The 22,414-nt window shown below is 40.5% G+C and overlaps 1 protein-coding gene across 1 annotated transcript in view; it reads right to left on the reverse strand.

Annotated features, from left to right (window-relative positions):
- LOC120323340 overlaps positions 1-22,414 on the reverse strand; it is a 66,603-nt gene that overhangs the window by 17,710 nt on the left and 26,479 nt on the right. The window contains exons 2-3 of the mRNA XM_039381742.1: positions 3,562-4,124; positions 1,607-1,681 (exon numbers count right to left, since the gene is read on the reverse strand). Coding sequence (XP_039237676.1) covers positions 1,607-1,681; positions 3,562-3,932 — 446 coding nt within the window. The 5' untranslated portion in view covers positions 3,933-4,124. The remainder of the gene's footprint in view (positions 1-1,606; positions 1,682-3,561; positions 4,125-22,414) is intronic.

Here is a 22,414-nt window from a genome sequence, read left to right on the forward strand (position 1 = left end):
CTTTAGTCTCTCTCTCTCTCCTTCTCTATCTTTCAATTGGTCTTTTTATCATGCTCTATTTTTGTCTTTCCTCAGAAGTGTGTGTGACGGGAACCCAGGAGTAACTGTTATAACACACATGTGCATCCTCACGGTGTTTTGCAGATCACTCTTTTCCCTTGTTGCAAGGGAGGATGTGTTTCAAAAGTCAATTTTAGAAGAACTAACTAAGGTACAAGAAAAAGATTGATTATACCAGAGTGTATGACCTTGGGTTTTAACCTGTTGATAGTGATTATTGCTGTGAGCCTGAAGTTTTGCCAGCGTGACTCTACAGAAAGTTTGGACCCTGATGTTTCCCTGGGACATACCTAAACCTATTCCCCTTCCTGAGAATACATATTAGTTTATTAACGAATTATTTAACACACCAAGAAAATAACTGATATGTAGAAATATGATATTAGATGTGAAGGAGCTAGAACAGAAAATCCAAAGGACTAATGGTGAAGGTCAGTGGAGAGGAAGTTACAGCATTCAGACATAGCAAACAAACACTGATTTTATTTCAGATGGGCCTGCAGGAAGGAAGGAACCTAAAGGATAGAAGATAATGTGGACATGGAGTTGAACTGAAATTGAATTTAAGTGCTCCAGGAAGGTGGTAGAAGTGCCTCAATGAGCATCTGCCACAGAAGCACTAGAAATTGAACTCTCATGACTCTCCTTGGGAAAGTTGGATGTTCAAAAAGGGAAACCTTTCCTTCTCTGGTTATTTCTTCTGCTGCGACCCCGCCCCCATCCCCCACCTCGAGCAAAGGCTCTGGATATCAAGTATGACACGATATTGAAATACGTGGAGGTCCAGGGATCAGTCATCAGTGGAGTCTAACTAGTATTCATTAACTTCCAGTAACTTTGTTAGTTCCATCTTCAGCAGTACTTCTGAAAAGAGTTGGGCTGGCCCAACACAAAATCTTGGCTTATTCCAGTGTAGATCAGCACAGGTTGAATTTTACTAATTTAGGTGAGACTGGAGACCCAGAAGTCTGCCTAGGATGCATTTCCGTCAAGTCAAAACCCCAAAGTAAATGTTTATAAGGGCCTGGCAATGGGGGGGGGGGAGGTTTGGTGCGGGTGGGTTTTTTTGGTTGCTTTTTTTCTAAAAATTAGGTAGAAATAACAAAAAAAGTATGCAGTTCGGTTCATTCGAGGTGGTATAACAGCAACAGACAAGACCAATGTCTCACAACAACATACCAACTAGGATTGTGCTCAGTACATAGCATTCTTCAAATATTGAAACAGAACAGTGTTTAGACCCTGAGTTTGCTCAGAAACACTGGAATGAGAAAAATACTGAAAAAAAATAGTTGGCTACCACTTAAAAGGCTTCTGTTTCCTTGGAGTTGGGAGAAAATATGTTACTAGAAGTAGTAATTAGTGAAATTATAGAAAGAGAAAAATTGAAGTCTAGGTTAGTTAGATGCATCTATTGCCCACTAGCTGGAAAAAAAAAAAAAAAAAAAAAAGAAGTGGAAAAAAAAGGTGCACTTTTCTGATTTTTTTTTTTTTTTTTTCAAAAATTATCTTGTGGCTTCAGTGAGGAACTAGAAAAATTCCTCACCTTGGCACATCCATGGCATATGGTGCTCCGTGATTTTTTCCCATGTGTCTTACTTTGACTTTTGGCCATGTAAACCTAAAAAAGAAAACAAAACCCCAAACAAAAACCTGAAGATCTATTGGCAAAGAACACATAGTACCAAATAACATTTGAGGCTCATGTGGTAGAAGAAAACGGATCAACAATTGGTAAATTATAGGTTTGACACTAATGGGGGAAAATGTTGTAACACACTTCGCACGCTCAAATATTCCCTGTTTTCATGTCTTTGAATGGGACCAAGTTCTTGAGCTCTTGTATGAATCTACTCATTACAGTTCAACAGCATCAAATGCCAATGCAGAATGACATTGACCAGTTCCCTTTAAAGTATCTTTACTGGGAAGTGAGAATATTTACAGATTAACTGAAGGCTAATCATTGGACTTCCTCAGCGAAAAAGAAAACTTTGGTCATATTTTGATTTTTTGACTTGACTTTCTTTTTCTTTTTGGCGGGGGGGGTGGGGGGTGGGGATTAAAAACATTTGATTTGGCCTGAACTAAAAGTGCATACTTCACACATATTTCTAACCAACCCCCAAAAACAGTCTCTGGCTTTGAACGTGTTGAACAGGAAGCCATTTAATGTTGGAATGCTTGCTTTGCCGGTCCAAGAAACACACGTACTTATTACTCCTGGGCTATCTAAAAAGTTTGAGGGTGAAAAAGTTTAATTTATATGTAGAAACTTGTTTCCTGTTGTGTTTTTTCCCCTTGTGTGCCAAGTCTGTTTTTTAAACTCTGTGATAGGAAACACATTTCCCTTTTTCTCCCTTTCGTCCCACTTTATTTACCCAGCTGTATAATTCACTTCAATTTATAGTTCATACTCTTACCTGGCTTGAAGTCCAAAGACACAGGGAGAGAGAGGGAAAGATGGATGTTGTGTTTTCATGGTTACTGAGGAAAGGGAAGAATCTGGGTGGATGTGAAGCTGCCTTTATATCAATATCAAGGGAGCGGTGGTGGGAGACTTCTCTTTCAGGATGTGCCACAGTATATGTTGAAGAAAGGTGAGGAAGAGGGCACAAGGAAAATTGTGGCAGTGTAGAGTGTCCCATGATTATTGAATGAAGTTATGCATGTTTTAATTCCGTTTACTTTTGAGAAGAGATACCCATCTCAGCAATTTTGCTCACTTTGGAACTACTTGTATGTAGAATCATGAGTAGCTAAATAAAATTAAGAGAAGTAAAACAAAACAAAACAAAATTTAAAAAAAAAAAAGTAAAAATAAGACCAGTACACAGATCTTTGGTGTACCTAATACACATATTTATGCATGAACTCAGCAAGGGGATTGGAAGAAAAACCTTTCTGAACAAGAACATTTTAAAATAAAACTGTGCACATAAATTAAAATTTCTACAATTAAAACAAAACCAAGGAGTGCTTGTAGAACTGTTTTTTATTTTCATTAGTTTAGGGTTATTGTTTCAACCTTTGCTGTGGAAGCAAAGCGATCGCTAACAAAAGCCATTGTGTTGATAACTATACATATCTATCACAGCTAAAGAAAACTGCCGGGCAACTTTTGTTTACTACTTAAATTTTTAAGACTACTACAGCCTTTAGAATATTTTGAGGTATTTTGGTTTTTTGATTTTTGCTGTCCTAGCATTTCAATATTTCAATATTTAAAAAAAAAAATCATAGCTATTAAGTGGAGGGAATGCACCAAGAAGAAGCCTGCCTGGGGGTGAAGTGACCTCTTCCTACAGAGGTCACTTGGTTTATGTTAATAGCCTCAGATTAAAGTTTAGCACAAACACATATCATTTCTTCTGTATGTGCAACAGATCCTTCACTTCCTTATACCTCCATTGCTAAGAAAGCCTGAGAAGTCAGCCCAAACCAATCCCTGTTCCTTCAAGACTAGGTGGCTGGGAGATACAGGGTGCCGAGCACCATTACCTCCACAGGAAATCACTGCTGCAATGAGCTGTCACGGACCGCCGCACTGCACCGCTTCCACACGGATTGGTAGAAGGCCAAGCACAGGACTGAAGAGATTTCACTTGGTATCGCCCACATTTCTGCCAATATTCCTGGCCAGACGGCCCACCACACCCTGGCTGGCGCTGAGGCAGGATTATCAAATCTCTCTGGGAAGCAGAAATACTTGAAAAAGATTGTTGCATTTGTTGCACCTTTTCCCATAGATCTGCGAGTGGTTGCTTCCTAGAGTTGATGGCATATCCCAGATGGCGGCAGTCTGAGGAGGCTCTGCTGTTTGTCGGCCACAGTGGGTCTAGAATTTGAGATCTTTCATCTCCCCAGTCCATGTCTTTTTCTGAAGAGAAGGTTCAAGAACAGAAAAAAAATTGTTCCTCATTTCTGCCAGAACGGCACAATCCTTGCTACAATGTCTCTGAAGCAAAGTCTCATGCTCGTTGGAGGAACTGTTCTGCCTCTCCTCTCTTCAGGGATTTGGGATATGGGAAGGAAGGAGGGCTGAGTCGTCAGTGAACATCACCCTGCTCAAAGAGAAAAGATGTTGCATTTAACTCTCAGTGTTTGGATGCCAAATGTTCTGCAAGGGACTCACCCAACCTCTGAACAGCAAAATAAAGAGAGACTTCCTTGGTCTGTCAGAATACTTGCAAAACAAAGTTAAATTATTACTTTTTCTGACTAAATAATATAAAAATGAGGCACTTAGTGCACCATTTCAAAGGCTGACTGCTAACCACCAGTAATAAATATATTTTGCTGGTAACTGAATGCAGGAATTATGGTAGATCAAATCACTACTTGGGGCCTGGTTGAGGCATATTACAATGAAGAATTGGCAGAAGTAGAATGAGCTTCCTTTATCCAACTAATGTGCTTTTCATCCACCATCCCTTTTATTGTCTGAATAGGTTGTAAGTATTTTCTCTCCTTAGATCTTGCTCATTTTTCTGAGAACCCTTAAAAAATCCTGTTTCATCCCTGCTTTAGGAACTCTCAATTTTATCTCTCTAGCACCAACTACAGCCACGTTACTACAGATTTCTGCCCTGGGAGTGATCCTACACCAAATGGCATGGGGTGGTTTGCATCCATAATGCTCAGGGCTATGCTGTGGAGCACCTCACCTACTGTCACCTCTGGAGTCCATAGGAAGCCCCCAAGGACCTAAGACATAATTATTTTATGTTGTGACCTTTCAGAACATCTCAGACTGCTGCAGCAGTGTTTTCATAGCATGATGTCAAATTAATGCACAGCATGGAGCATGGTATGAGTCTGTGTGAGGGTACCCGAGAGCATTAATTTGCTAGAAAGACATAGAAAAACTACATAGAACTGAACAAGCTGAACTAGTGTTTTCCGGAAATAAATTGTCCCCAAAATAATTAGTGGATTTCATCTCAGGGAAGACTAGATTTATTCCAAAGGGCAGCCCAGGACTCCGGTATCCATGGAAGAAAATGAATAGAGGTCCAGAGCCTGAGAACAGGCTGAATACCTGGGTTACAGTATGGACACATCCACAGTCTCTGGCATTTCTAACTAAACCCTAGTTCTCTCAACCCTTCTTCCTAATTAGCCACAAGTGTTCATGCAAATGACAGCTGAGCACATCCCTGTCTGCTGAGGGGCTCTGCATGATTTCTGAAAGCTTCCAAAAGGTTCAGTGGTTCAGAATGTGTTCCATTCCCTCCTAGCAATGCAAAAACGAAAACTAGTGGGTTTTTTTCATAACTTTTTTGTCCATATTCCAAAAAAAAAGAAAAAAAAAGTTGATCAGAATTTGGTGTAACAAACATCTCCTTCCATTAGTTTTTGTTTAATCCTCGTAGGGTCATTCCAATGTTGGTCACTATTGTGCAAGCAAGTCTAGCTACCTGCACCAGTAAGAGGGAGTTGAGAGCACAGGAGCAATGTTCTGACAGGCCTTTGGCTGTCTGAGCCTCTCTAGTTTTGGTCTGACCCTTTCAAAACCTCAAGTGTCTGCCTCTGTTCTCAGCAAAGTTAGTAGTAACAGTCCCATTAATTTCCACATTTGCTTGATCTGTGTCAAAGCACACATTTCATAAGGAAGTCACTGGAGGTTTGTGAAAAAATTATTTGGAGAAACAGTGTCCAGAAAGAGGTCCCCCTTAAATCTGGGACAAGGACCTTGTACAGGCACATTAAAACTGAAGGTAAGTTTTCCCTGACTGTAATGCAAGTGGAAGCAGACAGTCACACAGGGCTTTTGGAAGTCACTTATCACCAGTTAAGGTGTAAAGCCTAAACACATACTCAAGAGTGCGTGTTTGCTGATAAAGCCTAGGAAACTAAAATCCTTAGTCAGTGGTTATGAGTTTTCCTTGCTGATATTAGAAAACTTACTGATAAGGATGTAAAAACCTGGCAAAAACTTTGTAAACTTCCAAGCTAATTAGAGACTTTGTCATCATCTTCTGTATTCTATTGGTATTAGCCTAAGAAACAGTGTCTTTACATCCATTCTTATGAAAGACTGCAAATGTAGCAATTCCCTTGCATGCATAAACTTAGATCCTGGAGGTGGCAGGCTGTGTGCCAGGATTCGCAGATTAGACAGGATTTATGTCTCTTATCTAACCAACCTGAGCTCTAGTGGTCCACTGAAAAACAAAATACACCTTTCCAAAACCTTCTCAGTATGCCTTTCTTCAAGTTGACTACATAATACCAGTAGGAAACAGAAGACTGTTCTCATTCTGCACAGTTCTCAGTGACTGGAAGTCATCTTCAGTCATATATACTGTATAGAGGAAGACACAGTTTACCATGCAAGAAATGGAATGCCTGAGTTCTGCAGGCACTTAATGAGAATCGTGTGTAACTTTTAAAATACCTTTTATTCTTTTCTTCCAAGGTTGTGGAAAGTGTAAACAAATTTTAATGATTCCAGGTCATTCACTTCAGCTTTCTCAAACCCCAGAGCAAACCTTTTAACTCTACTAAAATTATCTTCATTTTCCAAATCTTGCTATACCTGTATGTCTGTTGATTCCCTCACTAGTGTATTTCACAAAAAAGAAAGAATTAGTTTTACATCATTAGTATAAAGACTCTAGGATGTCTATAAGAAAAATAAACTTTTGTTAATCCTATGTCTATGGAGAGAAGCCTAACGAAACTTTTTGTATAACCTCTTCATTGCTTGCAATTTACTTTGAAGATTAGAAATGGAAACATTTTTATAGGTAGTAGATTCTGGGGAAAAGAAAGTGATTTTTGCTTTGAATCCAAAGGACCAAGAGGCATTTCCATTAATTTTGGTTGAACTGTCAAAAAAATAATCCTGAGGAATTTTAAGAACCAAAGCATGTAATTCCCTCTGCCTCCTCAAACACTTGAGGTGGATATTTTTCAACGCAAATTTATCAAGAGTGGTCTTTCTACTGCATATAATAATGTCACTTTTTTTTGTTTTGGGTGAGTATGCAAGAATACACTGTACATGTGGACAATTTCACACATATAGTATCAGGCTCTGTTTCTGTCTGAATAAGACTGTACTTTACAATTAATTTTACCTCTAGATATCTCTGAGTGTTCTTGTGTCTTTCTAGGACCTCACTCACTCTTAAAAAACATTACCTATAAATCCAAGAAACTGATTTCTTTCTGTAAAACCTTTGACTGCTTCCTGTTAGTAGTATTTCGAGAAAAGGAACTTGATAAACACTTTCATGTTCTCTGTACTTTGCATGTTTATACATATCTGCAGATACATTTTACATCAATGACTTCATTGTTTATCAAGGCAAAAAAAAAAATCAGCCAATCCATGCATTAATTATCTTGTTTACTCCTACTCCTTTTTGACTTGTGAGTCTAGGTGGGATTTGGGTTTCTATACTGTTTTATTTATAGATTATGTAAACATTACAATTTTCACTGTATTTGCACCACCTCTGCAGAAGTTTCCCTAAGTCTCAAAATAAATAGTTTTCTGTATATTGCCAAAGCACCATTTAAATCTAGGTTGGCATTTAAAAGTCATTCACATTTACTGTTTGTCAGTGACTTCCCATCACTTTTCCTCAGTTTAAATGTAAAAGGATGCTGGTGGTTTTAGCTGTCAGGTCACTGAGTTGTTTCTCGGTTTGAAAATAAGGTGGAGTTCTTCCTGGCTCATGTATCATCACCTCTAAACCAGCCCCAGTTGCAGTAAGACATTAATGTAGAAACCATGGGGAGATCTGGAGAAGCCAAAATATCAGGAAAGCACCACAAGGTGACAATCATTTATAACAACAATGTATGTTATTTGTGGTTGGGTAAGTGCACAAACAGTGCACGGGGATAAGATTACTAGCTTCTACTTATCAACCATACACACATGACCCATGGGACTGAAAGAAAAACAATATTTTACCTGTAAATGCATTAAATTTTTTTAAGCCAGAAGGAGACAAAAACCATGGCCTATACCAGCATTTTCAGAGAAACATTTCAGAAGATAGAACTCTGTGTAGCCATAAATACATTGTTCTGACAGAAGAGCTCCTCTCCTTCATAAGCTTCTACTACTCTCTAGCAAATACAATTAATTTAACCTTGATAACACAGTTCACAATAATTTTCCTTTCACCAATACATATACCATTAGGCATCACTACATTTGTCTTCATTCATCTAACAGATCTGCACTTTAATATTTTGAGGTTTCCTGGTGAATGCTAAGGTGAAGATGGGCAAAGCAGTTGAACTGAAATAAAACGTCTTTGCCTATTCTTATCATCAGTACTGCCCAAAGTTTGCCTTGCTTCCTGAAATGTTAGATTGGTCTTTTTTTACAAATGTTTTGAATTTTGTGCTTTTAGATCTGGGATAGACATGAAAATAAATGACAACATTACAGAACAAAAGCTAAGGTGCGGTAATGCCAACTGGGATCAGAAATATGGGAAATCTGTCAAAAAATTCTTATATTCAAATCACTTCCTCTCCAATTTTGCATTATTGAGACATTTGGCTTATTCAGATAAGGTCTAAATAGGAGGCTGGGCTCTCCAACATGTGTCTGAAACTAAAGTGAAGTTGCCAACATTTTGAGACAAAAAATATTTGGTTGCTAGTTCACTTCAAATGTTATAGGAAGAATATTCTAAAAACTTCGATATGCATCTGCTGTATAATACACTGATTGTCTGAAATCTCATTATCAGTCACCTTTTTGCTAAATGGTAGAATAAAACCTGAATGTGAAAATAAAATCTCATTAATGCAGTCCCTGTACCTACTCTGGGAGCAGCTACTGAATTTTAGGGAATACATTATGAGGAAAAGTCCTGCTCAGAGCACCATGGGGATAGAGTGATGCTTAGCTAGGAGTCTTTCTAATGACTTTGCTGAATTTTAGATCAGCCCATAAGATGTCAGGTTATGTGTATTTTGGAATACAAATGCCATATAAATGCATGTGTACACTGTGCATTAGGATCTGCAAAAGTACAGATAAAAAATACAGATTGGAGAGAAAGACAAATGTGATGGTAATTAAGTCAGATGAAACTAATAGATTTTCCAGCTGCAGTTAAGAGCTGGCAAGCAAATGGCGGTTACATATTTTCATCTTTCTAACACGGAAATGCAAGTATTCTATAGCTGTTGAATAACAGTCTTTACAAACCACATTGTCAAAGTATGAGCAATCAGTTTTTATTTTTAATTTTCCAGAAGTTCTGCATTTTCACAGTAAAATTATAATGGTTCTTTGGGGGAAAAAAAAGAGTTCAGACTGTTCAGCTAGTAATGATAGCTTAGACATAAAATAATACTTTCTAATTATAGATACAGAGTGGAATTCCGATGTTAACCTACTTTGTGGAGTCAACAAAAATATCAACACTCAGTTCAAGGAAGTTAACTGAAGCCAGCATTCTGAAAAGCTGTTTTTTATAAATCAATTCTTATTTCCTATATTTGCTAGTTCATAGATAAATCTAATACTGCTCCCTATTACTACTGTTGTTTTAAACATCACCTTTCAAAAACTTATTTACTTAGTCAAAAGTGTACCAAATTGAACTTTTGCCTATGGCATATCTTCCTCAAGATGAACATTTCTGAAATGTTTCAGCCAAGTCTATAGGGATGTTCCTGAGAATATGCAAGAATTTAGAGATTCAGTGCTTTTGTTTTCCTGACCAGACTCATTTCACAACTTCGTCATGTTTCAGCTGGAAGTGGCTATGACTGCCCAACTTAGTGCTGTGGGCATGTGTGCTTAGCACACTAAGCTATTGCTTGCAACGTGCAGTCCCACTGGACTTAGGCACAGGCTTCTTAGCTAACAAAACAGCAGAAAGAGGTCATTATGTCAAGACAAGCCAGCAAAAACACTAGAGCTGAGGCAGAGTGGGAATGTTTTGTGTTGGCTGCTCAGGTGCCTGCAGACTGTGCCTCAGAAGACAGGCCATTTCTCACAGATTGCTTGGACAGCAACATGTCTCCATCCTACCTTAAGTGACATTTAATTCCTTTTGTGCACTGAGATGTGAATAAAGAGCAAGATGTGTAATAAACAAATACCAAATTGCTGCTTCTTTATTTAGCACCAGTCGATCTGTGTCTCAAATAGAGCAGGACTTCTCTCGCATAACAGACTCACTGAAATGTGAGGCATGTGTTGAACACCTGAAGGTATGACTAGGTCTGATTATCAGTCTGCCTCAGTTCTGAGTAAAAGCATATTAATATCAGCATCAAGTCTGCAACAAGTTGCAAAAGGGTTCTAGGAGGCATTTCCCCTCTCATGAAGAGCTCTAAGACCTTTGTTCCAACTCTAGGAACTGCAGGAACTGCATTAGGTGTAAAAAGACATATTACATCCAGCAGGTCCTGTATTACTCCATTGCAGTCCATGAATTGCCACTTTATAATTGTCAAGTAACTGTAATAACTTGAGCCATTTAGAAAAAAAAATGCTTCTTTTGCTTTTCTCCACATCCAGCAAATTGTACTGATCTTAGAGTCATATGAATGTCCTGAATGGACAAGTTGTCTTCTGCATGCAATAGGTCTCTGATGCATCACAATAGCAGAAAGGTGAACTGTCTGTTGCATTTCAGTTTTGTTAGACTTCAGTTTTAAAAACAGTCCTCTCCCATTCGTTCATTCTCCCAGTTAAAATCTTGCACTGGGAAAATGCGATGACTCACCTACTTCTCCCTTCTTGCTACAGTAAGGTAAAAGAGATTGGCAAGCAGCTGCAGAGCGAGATGGAAGTCAAAAAGAGAAGCTCATTCTCCCATCCCATCACAAGCAGCACCTAGAAACTCCTGCCTCTGCAGACCTTTTCTTCAGGTGACTCCATCTCCCAAATTGACTGTGATCCTGAAAAAATGGCTCATGCCAAATAACCATCCAGATAATGCTGCAAATTCCAAGCTAATCAGGGAAATTGCCTATTCACTTGAACAACAGTCACAGGCCTGGGAGGCGCCAGCCTTCAACTGCAGTCATGCCTTGGCTCATTAGTTCTATGTGCCCCTGAAACCAAATTGTCAAAGGGGTGTTGAGTGCACAAAGCACTGGGCAGCATCTGAATTAAATTCCTGCACAGAACCAAAAATAGAACACTTTGAGCCCCTCCTCTGTTGTGAAGAAAAAATTCCTGGGCAAAAAAAAATGCTTTTCTTGGTATTATTTAATGTGTTTTTCTGTCTAAAAAGCTAAAGATTTTTGGCCTCAAGGGGTTCTAGCCTGTTACCTTAGAGACTGTTTCTTTTAGAGGCAGTGGAGTGGCAGAGGGCATGCCTTTGTTGCTTACCTTGGCAACCATGAATTGCTAAATGCTGTTCCCATGAATGCAAGCCTTTCACTGCCATTAGTGCTTGCCCACAGGTATAAACATTCCTTCATGAAAAGGTCCAGGGGAATGTACACTACCTCGATAAAAATCAAGACAACAAACAAAAGCATATTATATAACAGCAGTTATATAAAATTAGATTTTAAAACAAGATGTGTCTTTAATGACATTGATCCTGGACGTGGTCAAATTTCCTGTTCCATTTATATTCCCTACAGCCATACTGAGCAGTGGCAGTGGGGAAGGGAGGAAAGTGAGAAAGCTCAACAGGATATTCTTGTTTCTGTAACTGCAAAATGGAAGACCACTGTGTCTGTACTCAGAATAAAACTACTGGATGGTTTCAGAGGAATAGTACGACTCTAGTGGTCTCCCTCCCTGGCACCAGGGCAGATAGAGAAAGGAGGAAAGCAGAACTTGATGGGGCTGTGCAATGGCACTAGATCCCCCCTGCTCACAGAAATTCTTTATGGTCTAGCTGGGCAAACACTACAGGCAACATTCTCAACATATTTACCTGTATAAAGCCCTTGTGCTGCAAAAATAAGAGATTTGTTGTATTCTTCCTGTAAATGAGGCTGTTGAGTGTGGAGGAATTAAGTTCTAAACTTAATTCTCTGCTCCCTCCCTGTTTCCCGGTCTCCATTTTGTAAACTGGTTTTTTTTTTAATAAACAAGATTTTCATTCCATTATCAAGTCAATCCACTTTCTCAGATCTCATCTGATAGTTAGTACTTCTAATAAAACCTTGGCCCATCTGGATTTTTAGATTTTAGTGAGGTGTATTTAGAAGGAGAACAATCTCTTGGGAAAAGGGCCACTACATGTCTCTAAATGTCCATCAAAGGGGAGCCAGAAAGAAACTAATGGCTCATGTGAACTGAAAAGCTCAGACCACAGCAACGCACAAGGAGGCTATGGTCTTGATCTGCCTATACAAGAACAACTTCGCACAATGAGACTGGGGTATAGTTCTGTGGCAGGTTTTTTGGGCCAGGAGAAGACTTCTCTTGCCTTGAGAAAATCCATGTGGCAATGGTGCCTGGCACCTCCCACGTATCCCTCCCCGTGAGCAGAGCGGGCTGGCCTTGCAGCCACTACATGCCATCACACCTGGCAGTCAAATGAGCTCTTGAAATCCAAGCCTAATGCAAGGTCAATGTCACAGACCTTCAGCCGATGGCCATATAGCTGCACCAGTTAGCCACGTGTGCACAGATTGACTGCTGCTTCTGAAATATTCACACGTACCCAGTAGATGTCAGTGGAATGGCAGCTCTTAGGATACCATGTAGTAGAGCATATCCATGGGCCAAATCCCTACAGAGCCCCATTGAAGCCAGAAGAATGACTAAGCTATTGGTGTTACCCCTATTTGCACAAAGGGCAAACGCTCATTGCTACAAAAAAATCACCTCAAGAGTGGTGATTCTGTCCCTCTACTCTGGTGAGACCCCACCTGGAGTACTGCATACAGCTCTGGAGTCCTTAGCACAGGAAAGGCATTGGAGGGAGTCCAGAGAAGGGCCAAAAAGATGATCAGAGGGCTGGAGCACCTCTCCTATGAAGACAGGTTGAGAGAGTTGGGGTTGTTCAGCCTGGAAAGGAGAATGCTCCAGGGCCTTCGTTGTGGCTTTCCAGTACCTAAAGGGGACCTACAAGAAAGATGGGGACAGATTTTTTAGTAGGGCCTGTGGTGACAGGACAAAGGGTAATGGTATGAGGAAGAAATACTCATGATGAAGGTGTTGAAACACTGGAGCTAACAGGTTGCCCAGAGAGGTGGTGGTTGCCCAATCCCTGGAAACATTCGGGTCAGGTTGAATGGGACTGAGCAATGTGACCTAGTTGAAGTTATCCCTGTTTATGGCATGGGGTTTGGAAATAGATGACTTTAAAGGTTCCTTCCAACCAAACTATTCTATGATTCTATAAAAATATGAAGAGCATTTCAGCAGGCATAAGTAACAGCCACACCCCAGGCAAGCACAAAGAATGACAGCTGTCACAGGAAAAACCTGGCCAGTTGGCCATGCTCTGCCCTTCCTGGCTCCCAGCAGGGCAGCTGGAAGCTAAGCAGACAGGACATGCAGAACGGGATACTCAAGTCTGACCAGGAAATCTGAGTGGCCTTTTCCCTTGCTCGTGAAACCTGTGGGTTTGACTTTTCTCTCTCAAAAAAAGAAATGCTATACTGACAGGAAAAATATTCTCCAATGTCGCTTTTTAAGACACTTCTCTCTTTCCCCTCTTGAGCTCCAGTCAAGCAGTTCTCAATTCTTTGCTAGTAAAGCAGTTACATTTTTGTTTTCCTTTGCCTCCATATTGGAGCACTGTCAGAAGGTGAAGGATGAGGTAGAGACTCCTCTCCCAGGCAGGGATTGGCCAGTTGCCCTTGGAGGTCCTGCCTCAGCATCTCCCCTCACTCTCCAGCCTTCACTTCCCCTCATGTGTCCTGACATCAGGCACTGACAGCTACTATGGATGTTCCCGGCACCCTGCAAGTGCCAGCCAACAACAGGTATCCTCACCTTCTGCTGTGGTACAAGCCTTATGCCTGCTGGCCTGCAAGTGCTACAGTTTTGTGCTTCTGCTGGTTTAACTGGGGGACAGCTTTGTGCTTCTTTCTGCTAATGACACTAATGATCACATCATCACTGTCACCTTGTAGGGTCTGAGGTCTTTACTGATTTACATCATGTTCTTCTGTGGAAATACTGTCTATTCTACTACTTTCTGCACACATCTTTGTTGATATTTCCACTCCCACTACAACCCTAAGAGAAAGAGGAACCTTCTGGTTTGTTGCACTGGACAGTGCCCACGGACTCTGCAGCCTTAGGGACATTCAGGGGTGTGGTGAAGGTCTAAAGACCTCATTGTTAGAAGTGTCCTCTGAAAAGGAAACCAAAAAACTTACAGAGAACTTACTCCTGGTTTCAAATTTCCTGATTTCAAATCTTATAAAAGATTACCAGCCTCTGTCTCTGTGTATGTAAAAATACAACCAAACAAAAACAGGGCAAGTCCACCAGGGAAAAATAAGCATTGAAAAAGACAAAAACCGCTTTTGGTCGCCAGAAAAGTGAATGTTCTTTTCATCAGTACTAAATGCGAAAACAACAAAAAATGAGAGCTACTCCTTGGTTTCTTGATCAAAACAACCTTCCTTCATGAAACAAATAGTATCGCTTTCCAGGTATTTGTCAAGCAAGAGACAACAGTAGTTATCAGACATTTCTATAATCCACAAGTGAGAAAAATTGAAAAGATATTTGATATACGATACATGAAGCAAATGTGAACCAATGCAGCTGTGAAATCCATTAGCGCAAACATCTTACAAGGAATACTAAAAAACTGGGGACATGTAGACAAAGCTCAGAAAGCTTCTAAGTTTTAAAAGCTTGGAATGTTTGCTGTGTAGTTATGGTGCATCTCAAGAAAACAAGCAAAAATATTTATTCATGAACTTTTTCTCTGTTTTTCCTGTACCATGTAAGTACACAAAAACGTTCCAAGAAGTAGAACATTTGCTCTGCTCACTTCAAAGGAGCAGAATATATGCGCAAATTGAAGAGATTAAGCAAAAAACGTCATAAACATTTCTGAACTGAATATGCACTTCAGAAAAATATCCTGTCCTACAGTTCTCTGTTCAAAAACCATTGCCTGAGTTGGTTTCTGAAGTCCTTACTGTACTGAGAAGCTCTGCCATCTCCTTCAGGAAAAACAAAAAAGGAGAAGAAAAGAAAATTATCAGAAGGCTGGAGTATCCATAAGCACCCACCACCTGAGCTGGTAACTAGTGGCAATCAAATTTTTTAGTCAAAAATGGTCAGAATTCTGTTTCCTTTCAAAGTGTGGATGGTTCAGACTTGGAGTCCCTCCCTTCCTCTACCCTCAAGGCACCCTTCCATCCCTCCCTTGTCTGACTCCCTTGTGGAAGTGTAGGCCAATGTCTGCCACTGTTTCTTTCCTGGCATGGAGAAACAATAACCATTTACATCAATGAAACATAAATCTGGGAGCATAATGGCATCAGATATCAATCAAAATAAACCAGCTGTTAAGCAAACCTGAAGACTGGTAGGGGAATAAAGACAAGATCAAAGGCTACAGTTCTCACTGCAATGTGAGCTTTTCCACTGCTTCCCAGTTGTGCCATTACTGCTCGACTGAATGACAACAGACCACCGCATTTCAGAACTACCAAAGAAATCTCCACTATAGGAAACGCTCAGAATAAGGTCAGATCCTTCATTATTTTAGTCTTCCAGCACAAATGTCAGGTCATATGGGTTCACTCAGCTGAATTTCCTGCATCTGAGCTGTAAATTCTTGACATATTCAGCAGCTCCTCCATAACTACAGTACCCAGAAGAAAATATTCTTGCCTTGCCTTGCCTTCCTTCCCTTCCCACAAAAACTCTCCTCCTCAAAGATTCCAAGTTTTTTCACTTCAGATTTTGGGGGGTGGCTTTCCCCAGTTTTACCCTTGCAGCCAGCCTGCTGGTGGTCCTGGAAGGCAGCACAGCTCTAGCCTTCACCCAAGAACTTCTACATGATCACTGGGTCTGGTGTCCCTCTCAGTAACATACAGGGTATAATACTGGGTATAATAGTCTCAGTGGGTGAAATCAAATAAATTGGTATAATTTCAGGGGAAGCAAGTAGCAGTAGTTTTGGTTCACTACACTGAATGTGCTAAAGGCTGAGAGTTGCCAGGAAAAGGACCATGCAAAATAAGGGATATTTTCTTCTGTAACATGGTGAAATTAAAGAAAAGCTAAAATTTGTATTCGAACACTAGCTTCGCATGTCCAATTCTGCCATTACTGAATGAATGTGCTGAAATGTGAGGAAAAAAGACTTACTTCTGTCAGGGAGCTCTGAAGTGCTGTGATTATCAGGGAGAAATGGAAAAGTTCCCTGGAATTATCTAGTGATCATGTATTGGGCTGTTTCAGCTCATACCTGAACAGCTCATACCTACGTGAGAATACTAAGAGAGCAGCCCTCATCCCTCCGTCTCCAGATTTTACCTGTGGGTTGGATAGTCCTGGTAGTTCTCTTCCTCTACTTACAGTAAACACACTCTAATTCATCCATTAATGTAACTTGTCAGCTTCTGTTGTAAAACATGGTCACAGTTTGAAGGTACCAGTACACGTGGCCCACAGTGATCCTCTTATATTGGTGTACCAAAGTCACCATCAAACATTCTTTATTTGAAAACAACCACATGAATTATGTTGCTGATTTATGTTATAAGTTATTGTACTACTCAGTCATGGTTAAAAATACTTTCCTCTGGAAGTTTTGGCCTAACAAGTATTTTAGATGGTAAATTCCATGAGAATATGCTGCTAATTTTTACCTATCTGGTGGCTTACTTTAATCACTGCCTTTAAGTCACTGCTGGGATGGTGGACAGCAAATATTTAACAGTAGTTAATAATGCTATGCAAAAGTGTAGGGAACAAACTGAGGAAGAACACCATATCCAATTGAAGTGGCAGAGGAATGCAGCAGGCAGAATGTAACTACGTGTGTCAGAATTTGCCTAGGAAACTGAAGCAAATGCCTCCACTCCTTCAAAAAATGTACTTTTTAGCATATAGTGATCTAAGTCTCTTTGCTAGGTGAACATTGCACTGTTAGAGTGCTGGCAGGAAAGTTACAGTTAAAAAAACCCACCAAATACAATAGAATAAATATTTCCTGAATGTTTATTAATTTCAACCTGACATAACAAAAAAACATGCCATAAGAAAAGCAAAATCAAGGGAAAATAAAGCTAGTTTTGAGCTTCATACATTTCTCAATTTCTAGGAGCCAGAGCCAGAGGCAGAAAAGAACCAGGGATACTTCTGACCCAGGAAATGCTAAACTTGACACAAATGCCTTTCTTTCATAGGATTTAAGACCTGAGGCTAGACTTAAAATTTGAAACTGTTGAAAATTATTTGGCAATTCATTATGGTTTTGATGACAGCACTCAAATCTTTAAAAAAACAGCCTGGGATCTTTTGGATGCCTTTAAGTCCTGGAAGGAAGGTCTGAAGTCTATATTCATTAGTAAGAGCAAAAGTCTATATCCAGAAAGCAATTCAGAAGTGGCACTGGAGAGATGTGTTTAGAAAGTCAGCACCCAGCCTGGTGATGCTGAGCCCCTACTAGGCACTGTGCAGGGGATGGCTACAGGAAGTCCTCTCTGTATACTGCTGAGAGTAACAGAGAGCCTCTCCAGCTAGCAAACAGGGAAACCCTAAGGACAGGCACAGGTTTTTAATGCTATCCTCAAGGGCCCATGTGTTGTCCTGAGAGTTATCGGAAGGTGCCTTCCCTTCTTCAAACCAATGTCTCAGCCTGTAGGAAAACTACCTAATTTACAACACAAAGCAGAGGTGTCCAGCCATGCTTTGCGAAAATGACCTCAGGACAGTCTACAGTGTCCTGATTGACATCTGCAGTTCCATGGAAAGTGGCTAACTGCTACTCACTTTGGTCCTTCAGAACTGGGAGAAATCCTATTTATTTGGAAAGCTCCCAAACCAGCCAGTAATTGGCACATGCTCTCTTGCCTGCTCAGGCATCCTTTGCAACAGGACAGATGCTCTCAAAGTGAGACCAAGTGTCAACTTAAACACTATGCATAGAGGAAGAAAAGGGGTAGCTTTTCACATTAATCTTAATCCCCTGGGCCCTGGAAGCAGCATAGATGAAAAAGTTAATTAGTTGAAGCAGAGTACCATGCAGAGGAAGCAATATTCCCTTTCATCCAAAAGCTAACTTGGGTGTGCAGGGCCTACATATGTGCTGAAGCCAAAGAGGGAAGTGATAGGGATACTTATCACTGCTTCAGTCACTGCTCTGGTCATTAGTTTGTTATGCTGTCTGATTTTCCACAGGTGATAAAAATGGGGTATTCTGGTATCTATGTGGGCTGCAGATAAACATTATATGAAACAGCTGCAGCAAGAAACAAAACAGAAGAGACTGGGGAGACAAACGTCAAATATAAAATTCATTTCAATAACATATCATGTTTTAGGCCAGCCTCCTTTCACAATGTTCCAAAAACCAGTCTTAATAGAGACATTTACAAGCATGGAGTATAGGTTTGGAAGAAGCCAAGACTCCTTTTATTCCAGGAAATTGAGAGAAACTTTCCATGCAGACATACGCAGCCGTGCAATCACAAAACCTCCTCGAGTGTAACTTTAAGAGACGCAGCAGCACTGCTTGTCAGATCAGCTAGAATCACTTAATTTTGATTGAAGAGAGGAAAAACAACAACAGTAAAACCACTGGGTTCAACAATTTGGGCCAAGTCCTAAAAATAGAACTGCTTTCTTATGGGAAGAAATACAAAAGAAAAACTCAATCCAAAACAAACAAACAAACAAACAAATGAAAAAACACCCTCCAGAAGATCTGAACTGTTCTCAAAACTGTCTGAATTTGGTGCCAAGCACACAGGGCAGCCTAATACTTACGAGGGTACCTGTGCCAGCTTTGAATCCCTCCAGTAACTAGAGAGTATATCCAAGACAGGGAAGAGACTACGGAAAAAAAACCCTGTTTTCTAGTGGGCAAGCTGTCCAGCTATTTTAACCTTTGCTTGAACACTTGCCTTGAGGCCTCATGATGCACAGTCTTTCCCCAGCAGACTGCCTCCATCTGCCAGTGCTTGCAGCCTGGCATGGCTCTGCAGTGGGACCAGCACCCGCGCTCCAGCAGTGCCTGTGATGAAGCAGCTTTGCTTCTTGTGAGGAAAGGGTTCAACCCCACTGATGAGACTGGCAACTCCAGTCTTCTCACTGCCCAGACCAGGTGTCTTTCGTAGTATATGAGTCAGCAGTGCCCTGGCAGCAGGGAGGGCCAACCATGTCCTGGGTTGCATCAGGCAAAACATCGCCAGCTGGTCGAGGGAGGGGATTGTCCCGCTCTGCTCTGACCTGGTGCAGCCTCACCTGGAATATCGTGTGCAGTTTTGGTCACCGCAATATAAGAAACATATTAAGCTGTTAGTGTTCAAAGGAGGACAACGAAGATGGTGAAGGGCCTTGAGAGGAAGCCGTATGAGGAGCAGCTGAGGTCACTTGGTCTGTTCAGCCTGGAGAAGATAACATTGAGGGGAGACCTCATTGCAGTTACAACTTCCTCACAAGGGGAAGAGGAGGGGCAGACACTGATCTCTTCTCTGTGGTGACCAGTGACAGGACCCAAGGGAATGGCCTGAAGTTGTGCCAGAGGAGGTTTAGACTGGATATAGGAAAAGGTTCTCCACCCAGAGGGTAGTTGGGCACTGGAATAGGCTCTCCAGGGAAGTGGTCACAGCCCCAAGCCCAACAGAGTTCAAGCATTTGGATGATACTCTCAGCAACATGGTGTAACTCTTGGGGATGGTCCTTTGCAGGGCTAATGGTGGGACTTGATGATCCTTGTAAGTCCCTTACAACTCAGCATATTCTGTGATTCTGTGATATGTCTGCAAGAAGGGTTCAGACCCAGGTGAGGGTCCTTGCACAGGGTCACCCCGTCATTCCCTCTGGGCACAGAGCAACCCTGCAGCTTCCTCCCAGGAGGGAACAGGACATCGCTACTGCAAAATGGATCTGCTTTTGCACAAAAAATCACTACTGTGAATGATTTGCCTGAAATCATCATCTTAGAGCAAGTCCTTGCTGTGCTAGGAGCTGTACAAACTCAGAAGTGTCTGTGTAGGACTGGAAAGGCACAGGGGAATGTGCTGTTGCTGGCACACAAAATGACTGAAAAGGAAAGGCAGTTTTATGTTTCCCTGCCTGCACCCTTCAGAATGGGTGAAACATGAAAAATAATATTAAGAAAATAAGTAACAAAGCAGCTTACATTTATCCCCTGTGAGATGCCCTATTATCTTACTAAGAACCAGGCAGAAATACAGCTCCTCATGATTTTGCTTTCATGCTTTGTTCAATCTCAAAATGTATGGTACTAAGAGAATGTATCCCCTTCAGGGACAGAATAAAGGAATAAACACTTTCTGCCATTATGCTGGCAAGAAGTGCAGGTCTTCTTTGTTCATGAAGAACGGGAGGATTCTGGATTTTCATTAATCACCTGAGAGCTTCATGCCAAAACACCTGCAATGTCACTACTAACATCTCACAAAAGAGTTCTCAAGTGTTATCAAACTTTCATGTCCTTCTCTTTCTCTCCAGACTGATGGCCTAACAGCTGTTTGTCCAGAACACCTGAAGATGCTGCCTGCAAAGACTCTGGGAGGGCAACTCAGCCACTTCCTCTGAAACACTTCCCTGCTGCTCTTGTGAGGCATTTCACTGGTATTCTAAGGCAATCTCTGTATTAGTGATTTTGACTTTTGCCTATAGTATAAACAGATATTTTAACGAAACATATAAAAGATTTTTAGCAGTACAATTTTAGCAAATCTTCATCAGTTTAATTGTTGCTAAACAGGCTCCAGTGTAGCTCCATCAGTTTTCATGCAAATTCCAGACCCAGTCCTTGCTTCAGTTTCCTAAAAACCATCGTTAGAATGACAGGATAAGCTACTTTCTTCCATTCCACATGGCTGAAATTGGTATAAGGACCAAGGGAGGCCAGTACATTTAAGGAGGAAAGGTCACTTTTCACACAAAAAGGGTTTTTAAGAAGCCAGGGTCACAGCTGAATTTTCATATGCCAGCTAAAAGAAATATAATATAAGAGAAACAGAAATATTACTTTGGTTCACATAAGTATCATATTCTCAATAATCCTTTTATTAGCAGGCTGCCCTTTCCTGCCTCACCTTTCTTGCCAGCATTTACCTCAGGCTCATACATTTCCATCACATGCAGTGAGAAGGGCATTTGTCAGCTTCCTGTCCCTTAAAAAATATAAGTAAATCTGAATTTGAACTTACCAAGAAGTACATCACAAAGCACAGAGCAGCAACTCCTATAGTTGTTCAAAAAATGTGTTTTCAAGGAGAAGGTCAATATTTTTTATATGATATTTATCTTCTTTCTAAATGTCTGACCCAAATAGGTAATAAAAGAGAATGAAAGCCTAAAGCAATCAGTTTTAATTTCGTCATGTGATTCTGGCCTGGTGCATAAGAAAATACTCTTTTAACTTAACAAGCCAAGTGTGCATTGGAAATATTATTCTAAGCATTTAAGGGTGTTGCATAACTCTTGTATATCTTCTAAAGATAGCAAAAATAGTAAAAATCACTTTTTCAATAAAAAAATGCTGGTTTATTTTTTTAAAGTTTCTTATGCTTTTTACAGGCATTTAGTATCAAAGTGCATCTGATGAACATTTATCAAGGCTCTTCAGGTAACATGTCTAACAAAAATGCTCATTAAAAAATAGTTTCTTTTTAGCATGACAAAATGACAATTGAAACTTTTTTGTTTGCAAAAATTTTTCTTTCCCAACAGCTATCACGAACACTTTTACTTCAGAGTGCAGTGTGGTTAAATTGTTTATTTAAGAGTCTGAATCATTACCGTATTTTCTCCCACCCTATCTTTTTAAGTTTAATCCTATGTATAAATTTTAAAGCTTTCATATGATTTGGACCAACTACAGAAGCCCCTTGGAACAGAAGCTATGCCTGTACTAGGCATGGCTCTGATGCCAAGGCCAACTGAGTGAGTGCGGGAGCATTTTTAATTACAGCACTAGCCTATGCATTTATGATTACTTAAGTGCACTTGACCCCACCAGTTGTCTAATCCTTCCTTTTAACTTCTCCACGGTCTATTAAACATCCCCATTTACAAGACTCTCTGCTGGCATCAAACCCTTGGTGGCTGCAATTCTGCCTTTCCCCCTTACAATGTTCTGACAGCCCTTAACATATTCCAGTCCAGATTTGACCTCTCAATGGTACATGTCTAAACTGAGTCGATCTCATTGACAAAGATCAAACCACTACTTAAAATGTCTCGTGGCTTGATTTCCTTCCCAGCAGACCC

The sequence above is a fragment of the Pipra filicauda genome, unplaced genomic scaffold (genome assembly GCF_003945595.2).
Source record: "Pipra filicauda isolate LSUMZ 115617 unplaced genomic scaffold, ASM394559v2 scaffold23_size5868930_pilon, whole genome shotgun sequence".
Classification (NCBI taxonomy): Eukaryota; Metazoa; Chordata; class Aves; order Passeriformes; family Pipridae; genus Pipra; species Pipra filicauda.